The 19422-nt window shown below is 37.4% G+C and overlaps 1 protein-coding gene across 1 annotated transcript in view; it reads right to left on the bottom strand.

Moving 5' to 3' along the window:
* The window catches only part of LOC107717398 (glycine receptor subunit alphaZ1-like), a 49777-nt gene that overhangs the window by 23242 nt on the left and 7113 nt on the right, over window positions 1–19422 (bottom strand). The window contains exons 2-4 of the mRNA XM_016524128.1: window positions 19169–19293; window positions 6686–6753; window positions 805–1028 (exon numbers count right to left, since the gene is read on the bottom strand). Of these exons, the coding sequence (XP_016379614.1) occupies window positions 805–1028; window positions 6686–6753; window positions 19169–19293 (417 nt within the window). The remainder of the gene's footprint in view (window positions 1–804; window positions 1029–6685; window positions 6754–19168; window positions 19294–19422) is intronic.

Raw genomic sequence — 19422 nt, 5'->3', positions numbered from 1 at the left:
TAGTTTGTGTGGTGTTGTTCCAGCCACGACGTCACAGAAATACAAATAATTTCTAAAATAGAATCTGCTGTCACTCATCTTGTATCTCCTTCATGGCTGGTTAAGACAAAAACTCTGATTAACAAGGAAAAAAAAAACCTTTTATCATGTGCATCTGGTTACAGTGTAATATTATTCAGATTTTATTAGATTTCAACTTTACTTCAAATAACGCAAATTTTTTTTAATGGTTTTAGCTTTGATTAACAATATCAACACTGCACCTATAATTACAATTCTGCCATTATTTGCTCGCTGCCATCAGTTGTTTTTCACTGATAATTTCCACCTCCACTGCAGCTCTCAAATCAAATATGGCGTAAGCCGTTCTGGTTTTATGAAACACCTGGTTATGAGACACTGGAGAACCAATAATGTTTGATGTTACTGATGTCCAACCTGGAACATAGATGCCAAATTTGATTTGAGACCTGCAGCGGAGTAGAGGATTATCAGTGAATAACTTAAACATCATTCTGTTCTTCACTTCAGTCGACTAAAAATATAGTGCTGAGGCTCCACTGCGACAACTTACACCATATAGTGTGACAACATGACCTGAGCCATGCTATCCAAAAGGTCAACGTGTGTTTAATGAACTGTATGTCCTTTTTTTCAAAGGGCACACAGAAATAAACCCACCCTGAGAAATTACTGACAGCCGTAAACACTGCTGTGACAACTAGCCCCGGTCTCCCTTACAAGTGTGCGAACACACCGTATAATGTATTATTGACAGAATTAGATTATATATTGTCCTCTCACCTTATACTGTACAAAACATTCCCGTTTTTGGAGATCCTCAAAAGCTTGTTGTCAGTAGTAACCTCGTGGAAATTGGCTCCCTTTTCATTGGCAAAGAACAGATCAGGTTTCCAAATGGAGTCCAACATGGAGGGATCAAGGTCAAGGGAGTCATCGGGATATTCGCTGTAGGCCAGCCGTGGGTCGTTCCACTGCTGTCTCAGGAAAATGTTCACTCTGTAATCCTGTTGGGCGCACAAAGACAGCCATGTCAACAGATCAGAGGTGAGGAAGCAAGCACATTTAATCAGCTTCAGGAACCTGTGAAGCTCCACAAGAACATGCTTTTTTTTTTTTTTGCTACTATGTCTAATATTAGTCTAAGTAAATTTGGTGTCCTCTCAGTATACATTTTGCTTGAGATAATTGTTATCCATGCAGACAGACAGGTGAGATGGCCAGTGTTTAAAAGCAGACACTGTAAAGCAGTGGCATTTCGCCCCAACACGCTGCCATAATTGTCCATTCTTCTCCAAAACAGGCATGCGGTTATATCATTTCAGGGAGACCATTAAACTGTCTGGGCACTAATGTACCTTGGGATGATCGGCACGGCACAAAATATAGTGGATGACCTTTGCAATGGCAATCAGCTTCAACATGCAAGGACATTTCAGGGCAATTATCCTAATGTAAGGTGACCCAAGACTTTCGAAATATTTTGATGGAGGAGAATCATCTGTCTCAGGCTATTAGATTTGCCTTTCGGAGAGCGCAGCCACCATAGCACGGGAAAAGAACAAGTCCCATCGATTGTACTATGTCAATATTTTTCCTTTATGATAAACAGCCTACGGATGCAAAATGAACCCTGCAAAAACAACAGAGCGATACATAGCGGCTTCATTACCGGTATCTCAGGTGTTATGTAAACATCTGTTCTCCTCAGCAAATGCACATTATACTCATTTAACGTCACGGAAATTCACGCATATACAGTGGGTACGGAAAGTATTCAGACCCCCTTAAATTTTTCACTCTTTGTTATATTGCAGCCATTTGCTAAAATCATTTAAGTTAATTTTTTTTCCTCATTAATGTACACATAGGAAAAATATAGAAACTCTTTGGTCATTTTTGAACGAGATGCTAACGGTCTAATCAGATTCAATGATCTATGCTAAGCTAAACTAAAAGTGCTACCGCCGGACCCGGAGATCGGCTGAATGGATTCGAAAACAGTAAAACTCAACTGTTTAACTCTAGGGGAGTTGGAAAATGAGCCTATTTTCAAATATAGTGGAGTGTTCCTTTAAGTTGTACAGACCATTTCTATGGTGTCTTTTGTCAGCTTGTGGTCACTATGAATTTTTATTATCATGGAAATAACAGCATACAGGACTGGACCAACATGAATATAAGCAAATAATGAGAGATTTGTCATTTTTGGGTGGCTATCTCTTTAAGAAATGCACCCAAACTGTTTTAAATCTATGATTATTAACTCTGTCTCAAACGATCCTAAAGCTAGATAAAGAAACAGCCCTGAGCTGAGCTCTGTTTTGAAACTCACTATGTAATCATGTCACTATCACAGGATAGTGGTTATCGGGATAGGGGTCAGCCAAGTCTCTTACGCTCACAAAGGCTGCGTTTATTTGATTAAAAATAGTTAGAACAGAAATAATTTTAAAATGTAATTTATTCCTGTCATGCAAAGCTGAATTTTCAGCATCATTACTCCAGTTTTCAGTGTCACATGATCCTTCAGAAATCATTCTAATATGCTGATTTGATGCTCAAGAAACTTTTCTGATTATTATCAGTGTTAAAAACAGTTGTGCTGCCTAATATTTTTCTGGAAACGGTGATACAGTTTTTTCCCCCCAGGATTCTTTGATGAATAGAAAGCATTTATTCGAAGTAGAAATCTTTTGTAACATTAAAAAAAGTCTTTACTGTCACCTGTGGATTAATTAAATTAATTAATTATATTAAATTAATGCATCCTTACTGAATAAAAGTAAGAATTTCTTTAATAAAATGTAGTATATACTGTATAATGTAATGTACTTATATGATGGCACAGTTTTTTACGTTAAAAGAGACAAGCAAGTTGCTATAAATTTTTATAATTTTATATAATCTATTAACTACAATATTTGTTGGTTTTTGTATGTTACCTTTTACATTTTTGCTGATTAATAATGATTTTATTTAATTTTTATTTCATTATATATATATATATATATATAAGAGACAGAATTGTGGCAAGGCACAGATCTGGCCAAGGTTACAAAAAAATTTCTGTTGCACTTAAGGTTCCTAAGAGCACAGTGGCCTCCATAATCCTTAAATGGAAGACGTTTGGGATGACCAGAACCCTTCCTAGAGCTGGCCGTCTGGCCAAACTGAGCTATCGGGGGAGAAGAGCCTTGGTGAGAGAGGTAAAGAAGAACCCAAAGATCACTGTGGCTGAGCTCCAGAGATGCAGTCGGGAGATGGGAGAAAGTTGTAGAAAGTCAACCATCACTGCAGCCCTCCACCAGTCGGGGCTTTATGGCAGAGTGGCCCGACGGAAGCCTCTCCTCAGTTCAAGACACATGAAAGCCCGCATGGAGTTTGCTAAAAAAACACCTGAAGGACTCCAAGATGGTGAGAAATAAGATTCTCTGGTCTGATGAGACCAAGATAGAACTTTTTGGCCTTAATTCTAAGTGGTATGTGTGGAGAAAACCAGGCACCTGTCCAATACAGTCCCAACAGTGAAGCATGGTGGTGGCAGCATCATGCTGTGGGGGTGTTTTTCAGCTGCAGGGACAGGACGACTGGTTGCAATCGAGGGAAAGATGAATGCGGCCAAGTACAGGGATATCCTGGGCGAAAACCTTCTCCAGAGTGCTCAGGACCTCAGACTGGAACTAAGGTTTACCTTCCAACAAGACAATGACCCTAAGCACACAGCTAAAATAACGAAGGAGTGGCTTCACAACGACTCTGTGACTGTTCTTGAATGGCCCAGCCAGATCCCTGACTTAAACCCAATTGAGCATCTCTGGAGAGACCTAAAAATGGCTGTCCACCAACGTTTACCATCCAACCTGATAGAACTGGAGAGGATCTGCAAGGAGGAATGGCAGAGGATTCCCAAATCCAGGTGTGAAAAACTTGTTGGATCTTTCCCAAAAAGACTCATGGCTGTATTAGATCAAGAGGGTGCTTCTACTAAATACTGAGCATTTTTCAGTTTTTCTTTTTTAATAAATCTGCAAAGATGTCAACAATTCTGTGTTTTTCTGTCAATATGGGGTGCTGTGTGTACATTAATGAGGAAAAAAAATTAACTTAAATGATTTTAGCAAATGGCTGCAATATAACAAAGAGTGAAAAATTTAAGGGGGTCTGAATACTTTCCGTACCCACTGTATATAGCAAAATTAGTCAAACTTTTTGCTCTTGTCTACTGCAAATATCTGACATCCATTACTACAACCGAACAGGACGCCCGCAGTCGAACGCTTCAAACATACAGCAAGTTTCCGACAGAATGATTTTGCAAACAAGCGAGGAGTGGGCGCACATTCATCAGCTTTTTTTCTGATTTGATTTCTCTAGGCTAAGGAGAGTGATTTATGGCAACAACCCACTCATAATGCGATTCAAGCCCAAGGCCAGATCCTATCCTGACGGTGACATATTAGAAAAAGTTTGCACAACTCTCGCGCGCCCAACTCTGCTAACAAATGACGGACGTTGAAATGTACACGTTCGCTTTCGTGCTTCCTCAAGAAAATGAAAGAGCCGGCGAGCTAATTAAATAGCCACTCGCCTCTCCCGTGGGCCCCCCGTGCTTTACAAAAAAGGGTAAACAATTAGGACAGTGAAAGGCCAGGGGGAACACCCGTCTCTGTAGTGGCCGGAGTCGCTCAGATCATTACTGGATGAAACATTGTTCTCGGCTGCCCTATAAGCGCTAAAGATTTATCGATACGGCTGGCGTTACCTGCTCCTGCCCCGCCACCTCGCCGCCGCTTGCTCAGTGTGAACACGAGCATGAGCAACTCGGATCAATTCCGCTGCTTATGGAGGAAAGAAAGAGTGGAAAGTGCTGCATTTGTTCTGCTTGAGGGGCTTCAGCAAAGCCGCTGAAGTTTTGGAGCTGCTCAGCTGGTACCAAACATGAAATCTTGGCATTACTTAGTTTTGTGCTCATCAAGGCTCGAAAAAAGTATGACCTTCACCAAAACAATGTTTGGAAAATTTTTCATTGCTTTTGCAACCATCTAGCAATGCATGGACATTGAAAACACATTAAAAACAGCATGGTTCAAGAGGTAGTTACGGACATATAATCAATATCATCAATGGGTTCACATATTCAATTCACCATCTTTTCATTACTATGCAAAGAGTGATCACATAAAGCATCAGGAATGATAACTATATTAGCCTCGGATGATAATGGTCTGTTTATTATATGCTCGTGCCGCTTGAAATTCTCAAGCTGTTTAAAGCAAAATGGATTCTGATTCGGTGTCAATGATTTTACTGTTCATCAGTTGGAAAAAAAAACATTCTGAAAGTGATTCCAACAATATTGTTTATCTGTGTCGTTATTGTTACCCTAGTAAAAAAAAACGATGCCATAATTTATTTAAAATACATTTATTTCATACTAAATATACTATACTATACTATATATTTTTTCACATATAACTTAAGACTGATATAAAATTTCGGAGTATTTCTTTATTGCACAATGCACATTTATTAATATTATGCCTAAAATGTGTTTTAATATCACTATTAATAAGGACTGTATGATCTTTGTATGGTATCTTTAAATGCAAGGTATTTAAAGTGTACCTGAAGTATACTTGCAACAGTCAAAAATACTTCAGTATATCTTTAATTGGTCCTCAGCACTACTTTGCACAATTAAAGTGCATTAAGTACAAAATTAGTTGTTCCAATTCAGCAGACTTTAATTATACCAGTTCAGTATACCAAAAGTACAATTGCAGAGTATTTTTATTAAGCACATAAACACTTAAATGTATTTGTAGTATACTTAGCACAAAATAAATGTATTTAAAAATACATTTTACTATATTTTTTTCACTCGGGTATAGTGTGGAAATTCCTATTTTCACAGAATTAGAATGATTATTCAAACTTTATAGTTATCGCCCTTGTTGTGAGTGGTACGGAGTCCCAGACATGACATGCAGGAAAAAATATTCATGTTGTGGCCACAAATTAACAATTTGTGATTTACTAATTCGCTCTCTTGTTTTAAGTTAATCGTGAGCACGTTTTACTAATTTGTTAGCTCATTTTAGTGAAATCGTGGGTACGTTTTACTAATTCCTGTCCGCAATTTCATAAACCCATTGTATTTTTTTGCGTAGTGAGAAAAGACCTCTATTGCTACTGTTATGAATAAAGTATGACAGGACTGTAACAGAGATATAGCCTGCTCACATAGAGGGTGCAATAGGCTATTCACATATCATTCAACAGAACGTATTAGCAAATTGTGCGCACAATGCACTTCAAACGAGGTAACGAATTAGTAAATAGTGCTCAGGATTTACTTAAAAACAAGGTGATGAATTAGTAAGTCATGGGAACTAATTGTTAATTCGTAGCCACAATAATAGAAATATTTTTTCCTACATGTCAAGTCCATGTTAATCCTGTGGTCCAAAAGTCTGGGACTACAGTTAAAATCTGGATTCAAAATATATATATAAAAAAAAAAAAAAAAAAGAACGAATGAATGAATGAAAATTAAGCTAATCATTTGTATATAAAAAAAAAAAAAACAATTAAAATGAGAAAAAGAAAAATAGAATCACAAAAAATTATAGGGTTGCATCACTTTAATCAATATACTCACCATTGTTGTTTCAGCAATGGATCCAAAACTGTTAATAAAAATGTTGCATGTTACGTTCACAGGTGGACCTGTGGGAGAAGACAAAGGATAGAAAAACAACAAATAAGTTAAGTGATACTGATAAAATTAAACAAGTTATCCTCTAAATTTTAATCTTACCAAAACATATTCTTTATTAAGAAATAATAACCAAAACTTACCTGCTTACTGCTAAATAAGCACATTGCCTTTGACATAAAGCATGTAAATCTTATTTTTAAGATATATGCATCATCTTAGCATATAAAACAACTCCATTAAAATATGGAGTAAAATGATTTATACAGGATGTTGAGGTGAGCCTTCTGTAAAGACAAAGACCGGCAGTTTATTATTGGGACAAGGCAAGCCACTGTTCCTCCCATTTCTGTTTTAGAATATTATAAGTAAATCTCTTATGCTGGTGCACAAATGAAAGCCTGCAGTCATAGAGAGGCTAAACAGAAACCATACATCTGCTGTTAAAAAGAACCAAGCGATCCATCGCATATGGCTCTGTAAACACAGAAAGGGGGATATTCTGAGTGACACGGCGCTCATGGCCTCGTAAAGACCCTGTCAGGCTTCTCCAGACTTCTGATTTAGTTAGATCCAGAGCTGCTGAACAGCATGGAGAAACCTTGAACCCCATTTCTCTGCCTGCTGACGAGCCACACGCAGCATCCTAAGGTGCTGAATGAGTAGATTACTGCAAAGAAGCATATTGCAATCTGCAAAGTCTGGCAAAATTTATTAGTCATTCTATAAAGGCTGCAGATTTCTCCTGAAGTGTAACCCCAAGAAAACCATTACCTGGAAATAAATCCACCTTACATGTATGATTTGACAAAATTGTACAGCATATAGCGTTGTGGCATCAGAAATGTTTTAATTGAGAAATAGTCCTTAGGGTAGCGCCATATATAATTTTTTTGACAGGAATGAAAATGAGGCTATGAGGGATAGAAGTACATACTCCATAAAACAGTTGTGAAAAATGAGAATTGTGAAAATGACATGATCTAGGACTTTCATACAGTGTGTGAAATTGTAAAGACTGTAATCCAACCCTTCACTGCATAGTTTTCTTCCACGTTGAATTCAATACGGTGCCTAGCCCGACTACGGGTTATATCTCCCTTACAAACATTAACCATGGTTTGATTGGACAAACATTTTATGGTCTCACGCCTTCCACAGATGATAGAAATACATATAGACCATATGGACTTTCAACCAGCATAACATAAAAATGATTTTGAACCAAATCACCCACTCTGACTTTAAATGAGAATTCAGCTGCCTATACTCTTTAAAATAAAGATTTTAAAAGGCTTGTGTTTGGTTTTTTGTTTTTGCAGCGAATGCCATAGAAGAACACTTTCAGTGAACAGTTCTTAGGCTGATGATACACGTGGCAACTTTTTGAGCAATGTTGCTGGGCAACTTTGGACAATGTTGCCGCCAACGGGCAACCAGATGAGACACAGGGCCCACGACCGATCTAATAGTTGTTATCCATTCTCAATGGGAAAGTGGCCAAGCAACATTGCTCAAAAAAAGTCGCCCCGTGTATCATCAGCCTTAAAAGAGCCTCTTTCTACTAAAAAACCTGGAAATGTTCTATGGATGTTAAAGGTTCTTCATGGAACCATAGATTCCAATAAAGAACCTTTATTTTTAAGAGTGTGTCTATTGAACCAGCCTTTGCAGGCAACTAACTAGGTTTGGAACTGGCTCAAATTGTAGCACATTATCTGGCAGTTCCTGTTTGAGCCTCTATACAATGTCAGACCCTATAGTTCCTTGCTCTTGGCTTTTTTCTTCCACTGGGTATCATACCGGCTGTAATCATTTGTCTGTTCTTGGCTTTCCTTGCCGTATGTGACGCAGCGCAGAGGAAATCTAATGTCCTCACCCCCACTGCAGTTCATTTGTGAGCCCAGCCTACAATAAGGAGAGAAGCGAGAGAAAGACAGAGCTCATTAACTGTCAGGAAAGGGTGAGTCATCGCCAAGAATGACATGTCTTTGCCAAACAATCTCGCCCTGCTCTCCTAAGAGCAGCTCACTGCAGAGGGAAGCAACCGCCAGCGAAGGGACGTTCGGGTTATTTATACATTTTTTACTCAGCTGTCTTTCCCATCGAATCAGGCCTTAATTTCTGAGCCGTGCCTCCGTCCTCGTCTCGTAGAGGTGATGGTAGTTTAGAAGCCACACACGTTTCCCTGCACTTCTCTTTATTGAACAGACACAAGCAAGACACGCGAGTCGCAAAGATCAGCCTGGTCTTTCCCAGAGACCAGCTCATGAGAGAAAGTGAGGGAAGAGCGTTTTTTGGTACTGTATTGACGTTGAACAATTAAGTATTTATGAAGAAAAGAGAGACATTCAGAGAGTCATTACTGTGATGAATTTCGTGCATAAACATAACAATCATTAATCAAAAGTCCCCTGGGTAAGTATAACCTCTTTAGAGCACCCATAAATTACTAGCTTGCCACCGAACACAAAAAAACTGTGAGCCGAGAGACCAATTACTTCTTCATAAACCAACAACCACAAGCCATCTTTACAGTTACCGGTCTATAGTCATTCATTAACAAGGTCCATGTCCAAACTGATCAATAGCAGAGTCCATCTCTTTACCTAGCAGCAACTGGAGAATGATACGGCCTCAAAAGCCATCAGTCTGTTTTACGCCGGTCAGCTGGTGGGAAAATGGCGTACGAGATGTCGTACCCGGAGGACACTCTCAAAACAGATTTATTACAAACAACGGGCACTTAAGATGCCTCCCAGGTAAGTGGACCACCACAAATGAAAGTGTCTGATATAAATAAAGAAAGCTTAATGATATTGCTCATGTTAAAAATCGAGCTGCTCTCAGCAGAAATACAACGGCACTGAGGCTTTAAATATTTATATGGCTTCGGCAGTACCTATAAGGTCTTGGCAAGGCAGCTTGTGATTGGAGTGAGATCTACTGGTAACAAAGGGACAGCAAAGTGCCCTACCGGCTTTTCCATGTTAGCACACCATTTCCATCACACCTCACTGAATCAACACCAGGGCAAATGTCAAGGGTTTCCTCTTACTCCTCATGCGCTGACATCCGGGCTGATGCCGAGTAAATCTATTGGCATGGGGCAATTTTCAATTTGCACTACTCTAGTTACACTGACATGGTAAAAAAAAGGCTCCAGTGAAGGAGCTGAGCTTCTTTAGGAAGAGTGAAATGGGAAAAAACAAATAAATCGTGTTGCTTGCTACATAATCCAAAATCCATTTCTATTGAGATTTTGGTGTTTGATGTGGTGATGGTATCAGTGGGGATATCTTCAAGTGTGATTTAGTGCACAACAAAAAACAACACACTCACAAAAAAAAACATTTTTAGTACTTAGAATATAGCAAGTAGAGTAGATTTATAGTACATATACGTATACGGTATAGAATATTAAAAAAAGAGAATATAGTATAGATTACTACAAAACTGACAGAAATAATAGAATACTATACAAAAACAGAACATAGTAAAGTTTACTACAAAAAAATGACAAAATATATATTGTATACTACAAATAAGGAACAGTATTTTGAACACCAATATTCCATGTGTTTTCTACTTAAAACTATGGAGCCCCGCACATGACATGCAAGAAAAAATAAATCAATCGTGTGCACGATTTACTAATTCGTTTCCTCGATGTACTAAAACGTGCACACAATTACTATTCCGTTCCCTCGATTTGCTAATTCGTTTTCTCGATTTGCTAAATAGTTCCCTCGATTTGCTAAATCGTGCGCACAATTTGCTAATTCGTTCTCTTGATTTACTAAATAGTTCCCTCGATTTGCTAAATCGTGCGCACAATTTACTAATTCGTTCTCTCGATTTATAAATTGTGTGCACGATTTAGCAAATCAAGGGAATGAATTAGTGAATCGTGCGCACAATTTATAAATTGAGGGAACGATATAGTAAATTGTGCGCACGATTTAGCCTACTATTTTTTTCCTGCATGCCATGTGTGGGGCTCCGTATAAAACAACCCATTCCAACAAAACCAAATCCGGATTGAGCAGGAGTCACAGCCATCCATCACTCCAGGTTCGGTTCAGCTAGAGGCGACCCTAACCATTAAGGGGATTGTATTAAAATTCATAAGAGTTGGACAGCGGCGGCTCAGACGGGAAGAGATGCCCGTGCAGTGACAGCTAGTTTCAGAGAGAGTGTCTGAGTTAGCATTGTCACATGCCTATAGGTAATGACACACTGCTAAATTACCAGGATCTCTTCCTGCCCCTGAGGCTAGCATCACTGATAGGGGAAACATGACAGCCTTGGAGGAGGGAGGCTGGAGAGAGACATAAATCAATAGGAGGGCTGAGGCTCCGAGTCCAGAATGGAGAATGAGTCGACTACAGTTTGATTACATTGGATTACCTGGTAGCTGCGGCCGCAGAAGTCATGAGATAAAATGGTCAATATCGCAGTAAAATTGATTCACACTGAGGTTAACTGATGGTTTTAACAATATGAGAGACTGTGTCAATTGTTTCATTATACAGAGCAGCTATGCGTATGTAATAATAAGATTAGAGATAAGAAGAAAATTAGATTAATGTGATGAGTCTCTATTAAACTGACCAAAGTCTCGGCTGGGCTAGCGATGGCACTGAACTACTTAATGTCCAATCCAGAATTCTATTGAAATGCTACTGGGGTTATTTACATATTTCAGATCTTCAGATATTTAATAATCATACTACAGTCCTACCAGTGTAGAGAATAACTAGCTAGAAGTAGGGACGATGCTAGCAGATTTTATTTTCAAAATAGTGTCATTTTTCCATTAACAAGCACTTCTTTAAACTGTGTAGTTGACAAAATGCTAAATCTGTTTTTATGAGCAAACAGAGGTAATAATCAAACATGCTCTGCTAGAAATGTCTTTCTCTTTCAAATAAAGTTAAATCTTTATTTAAACAAGTCTGTTCGGATGATTTATTTTAATAAACCTGATAAAAATTATTTGTTTGAATCATCATTCAGTTTTCAGGCATTTAACATCCTCTTTGTGGCAATATATATATATATATAATATGGCTAAATACATTTTTGATTCAGTTTATATATTGTTTATATGGTTATATATAGTAAGTTTGATGCTGTCACACTAATTGCTAATATTGCTCTTTTAACTTATAAACTGATTACGTATAACCTGATATATATAGAATTTCTTATATTGCAGTATATAAGCATTTCATTGTTTGCATAGCTGGTAGTTTAGCTAACTACTTTTCCAAAAGAATAGCTTGATTTTAACATTAAATTGTGATAAAAAAAACATTATTAGCTTAAAATTGATCCTCTAACACAGAATCCTACATTCTGTGGTTATTATGAAAACAAAAAACAAACTGAGTAACAGAAAAATTGTAAGGAAACTAAATGTTGCAAAGTCATATTTCCTTGCGACTTGAAAATGAACTGGTTCCTCACTACATTGAGCTGTATATTGGATGTGTAAATGACTTAGAAATAAAATGTGTGCAATAAAAACAACCCATTGCATCCCCAGCAAATTAAAAATCATAAGCAAAGACATCTACAACCCGCTGCTTCAAGTAGCAACCTTTACATGGTCATGCCTAATTATGTTTTAAGGTGCCAAGGCTTGAAAACTCCAAAAGAATATTACTAATAACTAACATTATGAGCATGGTTCTTAACGCACTGCTAATATATGCATACGATACACATTAAACACACCGCAGACATATTTTACAGCACACCATTAGCTAGCAGTAATCTCAGCTGGGAAAAATGTTGATTAAACATTGTGTGATAAATGCAATATAATACTGTAGTAATATGATTTGTGGATACTCCTCCTATGAACTAGAACACTGGAGCCATGACAAACATCCAGAAGACTTGACATTAGTCTACATAAAGAGCGTGAGCTGTATATAATGCCTTTAATAAAGCTAAATAACCAGGCTCTAATAAGAATCTAGCAGCAGAGTGCGGCCCACAGGACTAAAACTGCATCTCTGCAGCCCCAATACTCACAAAAACAACATTACATGCAGTATGGGAATGACTGTACATCAGAATCAAATATGATATTATTTAAATGCAATATTTGAAAGCATGGCTTGTTATCTAAAGCAACAAAATTTGATAAGATTAGATGAATAACAGAGTGTCAACCTTTTTTTTTGTTCAGTCAGGTGTATAAATTAATTTGCTTTCCCAGTTTAATTATAATTTAAGCCAAGATCAGAAGAAAAATCAATGGTGCACAGATAAAAAGCATGCCCGGCTACACAAAGAGATGCATTGGCACTAAACAGTGGCAGTCAACAAGCTCCAAAGCTAAATCAACAACTGGAGGCTACATCCAAAATTAAATAAATACTCATTTCCACAGCAAAATCAAAAGAAAGCTAATTAATAATTAAATGCATGCTATTTTGCAAATGTCCTGCCTGAAGCCCAATAACTCTGATCCTCCCACCGGTAAATAAAGGTCAAGCAATGATACCCAATTATACCACAAAGTAAACTAAAACCACTATATCCATGTGAATGTGTCATTTGGTGTTAGCATGCCATTTAATAAAAAAACAACAACACCAAAAAAAAAAAACAGATGCATGTCTGATGTATGTCTGGTTGCATTAGATAGGTTACTCTCAACCATTAACAAAACACACAGACATCTTTAACTCATTATATCATTTAGCCCTTTCTCAGATGTGATATCGCCCGGATTGCATGAATCAATATGCTTGTATAATCCTGGATAAATAAAATGAAAGTACCTTTCTTGTGAGTACCATCTGATTTGGAGCCTTGTGGGTCTAATGAAAAAAAGATCAGGATTAATAACATGATATTCTAACAAGCAAGATTTGTAGCTTTTTTTTCTTTCTTTGCGGAACCAACAACAGAAAAAAAAAACATAAGCAGCATGGCTCACTTATTCTACTTTACACTTGCCAACACTTTGTGCGTTGAAGCGTGTGGCAGGGAATATTGGGTGCTAAGGGCATACTAAGGGCAAGAGCAAGTAAGGAGGGATGCACTTATTCGTCCAAAACTTCAGAGCGGGCAGGACAAGAGGCAAAGCACTGAAATTAAAGAAAGGATGGGGGTTGCAATGCATATCTGGTCACGGGAGGCAAAATGCACTAATAGATGCAATACACTAGAGAGAGGGAAAATGCAAAGACTACATGTCAAACTGGCTTCACTTTGAGTTTTGCACAAACTGTAAAATCATTTTCATGTAATTGTGGAGATTGAATTGATTTGCCTGGCATTGGTGTTTGCAGGATTGTGCAATACAAAAGGAATGGGAACTTACTTTGGGAACTACAGCTCCCGCTTTTTTTTTTTACAAAGAGAACCAATTTGGGGCATTTTCCCTACTGTTCAACCTAGAAAACATATGGCAGGTCACAGTGCACTATATTCCAGTCAGATTTCTCTTGTGATGTTCATCAGAACCATACCGAAAATACAACAACAGTGCATCTCTTGTGCAGTTCTGCATGGTAATCACAAGGTTAAAGATGCTGCTTATAAAACACTACCATGCACATGTGTGACCACAGATATCGTGTACAGTAATGCGCCACAGCGAATGCAGTACAGTCTATTCCGATGAGGCAACAGCACTGTGAGAGGTCGTCATATTTGTGTGTTACCCTAAACAGAAATCACTCATCCAATGGATCCTAATTAACATACACAAACATGAAAGTAGACTTCAAAATCAGGCCTTTCTTCTTCAGCCCAACCGCATGTTCACCAATAACAGACGCCGGCATAATCCAGGACTTCCCAAGAGACTTATCCTTTGTGAAAAAGCTACGTTAACCATTCAATTCCTAGTTCCCATGACTCGCCATTGATTATCCCATCTAAAGCTCTTAGATAAATAATCCTATTAAAGTCCCATTAAGCATGTGCTGATAGCACCGAATTCACATCAAGCTCCACCAGCTAATAAGGCTTCGCTTCTGCACTTTACATGAGTGAGGAGGAGATGCAAAGAGGTAACAGAGACATTCAGGACATCCAAAAAGAAAGTAAAAAAGCAATCAGTAAATATACCGCAGCAGATTGTATATTTACAAATGTACACTTGTCTCATCGAACCCATTCAGAAGCAAAGTGACATAGTAATCAGAAAGCATTACACTGATCATGACTGTAATGCGTGGTGGCAGCTCATTGGAAGCGGGGCGGGAGGGAGACATGCAGCCGATGATTGTGCTATTTGGGCGGAATCTGTAGCACCTCGTGGCTGTCGGCCTCATAGCTCCTCGCTGTGACTGATGAGAAGGGACAAGGTTAACGTGGGTACGGGAGGCGCAGCTGCACTCCAAACCATTCATCACTAGCAGCCGCAGATTACAGCTCAAGCTAGTGGCCTGTCTGCGGACGAACAGTCCCTGCTCCTCTCAGGTTCACACGTCCCCACTTTGTTTAACGCAGCACTTTGATCTGTCAGCGAGCGCTACGAATTGGTCTATTGGAGGGAAGATGATTTTAAAAACTGTAATATCTGTGGTATCAAACGGAATTTGAAAAAAAAAAATCTGTTCTGTGCGCTATTAGTCAGACAGACAGATAGTCCAAATTGAGCCAATGACACAGTGTTGAGCTGGTCAGGATGCATGATTATGCATACAATATGCATATTTTGGGGGGAATGCATATGAAACTGGTATAGGAGAAAGTATGGTAATACTGATCGGCAAGATTTAACTGGTTAACATTAGTTAATACAGGTCTCATGAACTAACAATAACTTTTTTTTTTAAATAACTAATAATAATTTCAATAAGCACTACCATTTAAAAGTTTGGGTTCAGTAAGTTTTACTTACTTATTAAAGGGGTCATATGATGCGATTTCAAGTTTTCCTTTCTCTTTGGAGTGTTACAAGCTGATTGTGCATAGATAAGATCCCTGAAGTTGCAAAGACTAAAGTCTCAAAACCAAAGAGATATTCTTTATCAAAGTTAAGACTCTGCCACGCCCCCCGGCGGGGCATAGAGGACCTACAATAATGTACAGTATTTGAAAAAAAATTGTTTTTTGAACATTAAAGCATGTCACCATATTCTGTTACACCAAATACACAAAATAATGATCTTTAAAAAAGCATCATATGACCCCTTTAATAAAATTAATACTTCTATTTAGCAAGGACACATTAAACTGATCAAACATGACAGTTAAGACATTTAAAATGTTATAAATATTTTTTTTCCTGATAAAAAGTATCACAATTTCCACAAAAATATGAAGCAGCACAACTGTTTTCAACATTGGTCATTTCTGAACATGTGACACTAAAGGCTGGAGTAATGATGCTGAAAATTCAGTTTTACGTCACAGGAATAAATTACATTTTACAAAATATTTCAATAGAAAACAGTTATTTTAAATTATAATAATACTTCACAATATTACTGTTATTACTGTATTTTCGTGAGCATAAGAGACTTCATTAAAAACACTAAAAAAACTTTTACATGGTTGTGTCAATATACTACCAATCATATTTGTTTATAATAATGTTCATTTATACAACTTGTTAAAAATGTGTATATAGAAATTAACATGGCAACACTTTACAATAAAGTTCATTAGTTAACTACTTTAGTTAACATGAACTAGGCATGAACAATACTTCTACAGCATTTCTTAGTAAATGTTAATTTCAACATTTACTAATGCATTATTAAAATCAAAAGTTGTGCTTGTTAACATTAGGCAATGCACTGTAAATTAACATGAACAATGAACAACTGTATTTTCATTAACTAACATTTACAACAATTAATAAATACAGTAATAAATGTATTGTTCATTGTTTGTTTATGTCAGTTAATACATTAACTAATATTAATGAATTGAACCTTTATTGCAAAGTATTTCAACATGAAAAAAATGACACACTTCAGCCTTAAAATACAATCTTATATAATTCAGTGACTGAAGAGATACACGTGAAAGATCTGAAAAGATATCTATCCCGGTCCTAGCTGCATGGGGTGCCCCAAATATGCCAGGCTATGAGCTTTCCATTTTAAATGGTCCCAACTAAATCAGTTGGAAGGATTTCCCACAGCAAGTCCCAGTCATGATCAGTGTAATTTCTTCTCATGCCAGCACATTGGTTGCTTCAGGCAGTTCTTATGTTTTTTCACTCCCGTTTTTCACTGTACGATCAAATTTGCAGGAGAGGCAGAGTAATCAGAGGAGGTGAACTCCTCCGCACCATGAGCTGGAAAAAATGTCTTCTCACATCAGATGCTGTTTATGTAGGAGCGTTGGACATTTAAATGTTCTCTCTCTGCTTTTTCCATTGAAATTTATGGAGAGATGCTGTCAGGCCGCTTGCTGTATGAATTTTAGGGATGCGGTCTATAGTGGAGCAGAGAAAACTGGCCGAGGACGCGTGAGCTTCCGGCTCAGAGTGCAGTTACACGCTTGACCTGACAGTCGTGACGAACCTTTGGATTTCATAATGTCTGGTCTGGTCATGTGACCACAGGGCCCATGTGCCCTCATGAAACAAACTGAATGAATTACATAATGAGTTCACGAAAGAGGGCCAGTGTTTATTCAGACAGCGGCTATTGGTTTTGTTTTTTTAATATAAGAATTAATGAATTCGATTTCTGCCAACTAGTGTTTAAATTACACATCGAAACCATAACGGCAATGCCGAGTTCGTGATGTTGAGAATATCTGCTTCTTCAGGGTAAATTTAAGTGAGAAAGCAATCAGCCAACTCCGCAATATGACGCCGTTCACCATAAACAAGGTTGCAGCAAAACTCAGCAAACAGCAAAATGTAAGATGTCAGAAATCATTCACCATATCACAGCACTGACTGTCAACAGAAATAAATAAAGAAATAAAAGAAAGAAATCCGTTGCCACGAGCAAGGTTAAGATGCAAGGCCTCAAAATCAGACAGGGGCCCTCTGCCATTTAAGCGCTCAAGCAGGTTTAACAGTCTGGACAAAGTCTCAGGATACATTACTGTAATATTTCTATCATTCAGTAATGCTTTTACCTACCTATAGTTTTCAAAGGAAGAGTGAGACTGTACACATATAAACTGTACACATTTTCTGATTTGTTTTACTTCGTATAAGTGTCTGCATTACATTAAACATATCTTGGTCAAAAGAGAACACTTTATAATAACTTTCAATAATCAATAATTCAACATTTATATAATGCTTAACAAATCCGTAGTTCATATTTCAATGTACAGTAATGATTTGTTAAGCATTATATAATATTATGCTTGCTAAATTTATTAGAAAGTGTTACTGGTCAACACACATGCAAAATATCAAACATCTAATACATCCGGCTCTAATAAACAATAAGCATTCAAACATTATTTATGGGAGTCTAGATTCAAATTGAATTGAATATATACACAAACATAATACATCAGCAGTAAATATATAACATTATTTGAAACAATGCTGAACACTTTAAAAAAAATGAAGAGAAAAAAAAACGACCATTTAATCTCATTTATGTGTACACAATGTCCAAAATATTAGTTTTTAAAATGCTTATTTTGTTTAAGTTTTATTGTTTAGTTGTGTTTAGTGTATTGCAATTGCTACATGTAATAAAAGAAAATATGTTGCTTTTAAAACTGATTTTTTAACGTAATTTCACACTTCTTGTTTTTACTCATATTCCTTTGGAAAAAAAAAAGTGTATTTCCAAGAATAGCTAAGGAACAGGCAGACTATAATTTGCAGTGATTGACATTAATATATTGTTGAATATAAGGAAACCTCTGACATGTATCTTGCAGTGGCTATTTCTAACACTGCCAGCACACGTCACACACACTAATATATAGGATACCGAGTACCACCATAGACATTCACTCAGGATAATGAGTCAAGATCATGGACCTTAAACAGGAATGTAGCCAGCTTGGGAACAGGTTTCTTAATATAACGACTGTACAAGTTATCCTTAGTAAATCAGAAAAAAATATAATATTACGTGTCAACCACTGAGGTATATAGCAGGCTGCTGTTCTTTGATTACTAAATAACCTTCGGAGTGAATAATTCAAATTTGGGAGCAGCTTTGAAAGGAATATGCTTTGAAATGAATGAATTTTAAAATGTTGGTGGAAACTTGTTGGATTAATATAACAATATATCACTTGTTAATTGACAAATAATCAATCATCTATATGCACGCTTTGACACAATCTGTATTGTTAAAAGCGCTATATAAATAAAGGTGACTTGACTTGACTTGACTTATCATATATATTTTTGCACGCCAACTCTTTAAATATGTATTTGAAATAGCTTTTTAAAATAGCCCTTGGCTACATTCCTGTGTTATCCAGCAGTGTCTTGGTGGATGCACCAACCTTTGAAATTAGGTCTGATTCTTGCATCATAACCGGACACTTTTCCCATAAGCTTGTCCAGGAATTCTGACGGGGGCATTGGGGTGGCAGCTTTCCGAGCCGCTGCTTGTTGGGACGCTGCCAAGCTGTGGATTGGGACAAGACAGGTGCGTTAAAAAACAGAGGAGGACAAGCGTTATGCATTATGAGATTTTTTTTAAATTATTACATTCTCTACCCTGAGGCAAATGGATATCTCTGACTCAGGCCACTTT

This window comes from Sinocyclocheilus rhinocerous, unplaced genomic scaffold, assembly GCF_001515625.1.
Source record: "Sinocyclocheilus rhinocerous isolate Xijiao unplaced genomic scaffold, SAMN03320098_v1.1 scaffold1054, whole genome shotgun sequence".
Taxonomy (NCBI): Eukaryota; Metazoa; Chordata; class Actinopteri; order Cypriniformes; family Cyprinidae; genus Sinocyclocheilus; species Sinocyclocheilus rhinocerous.
The sequence above is the reverse complement of the archived record's forward strand: the minus strand, read 5'-3'. Positions and strand labels throughout refer to the sequence as shown.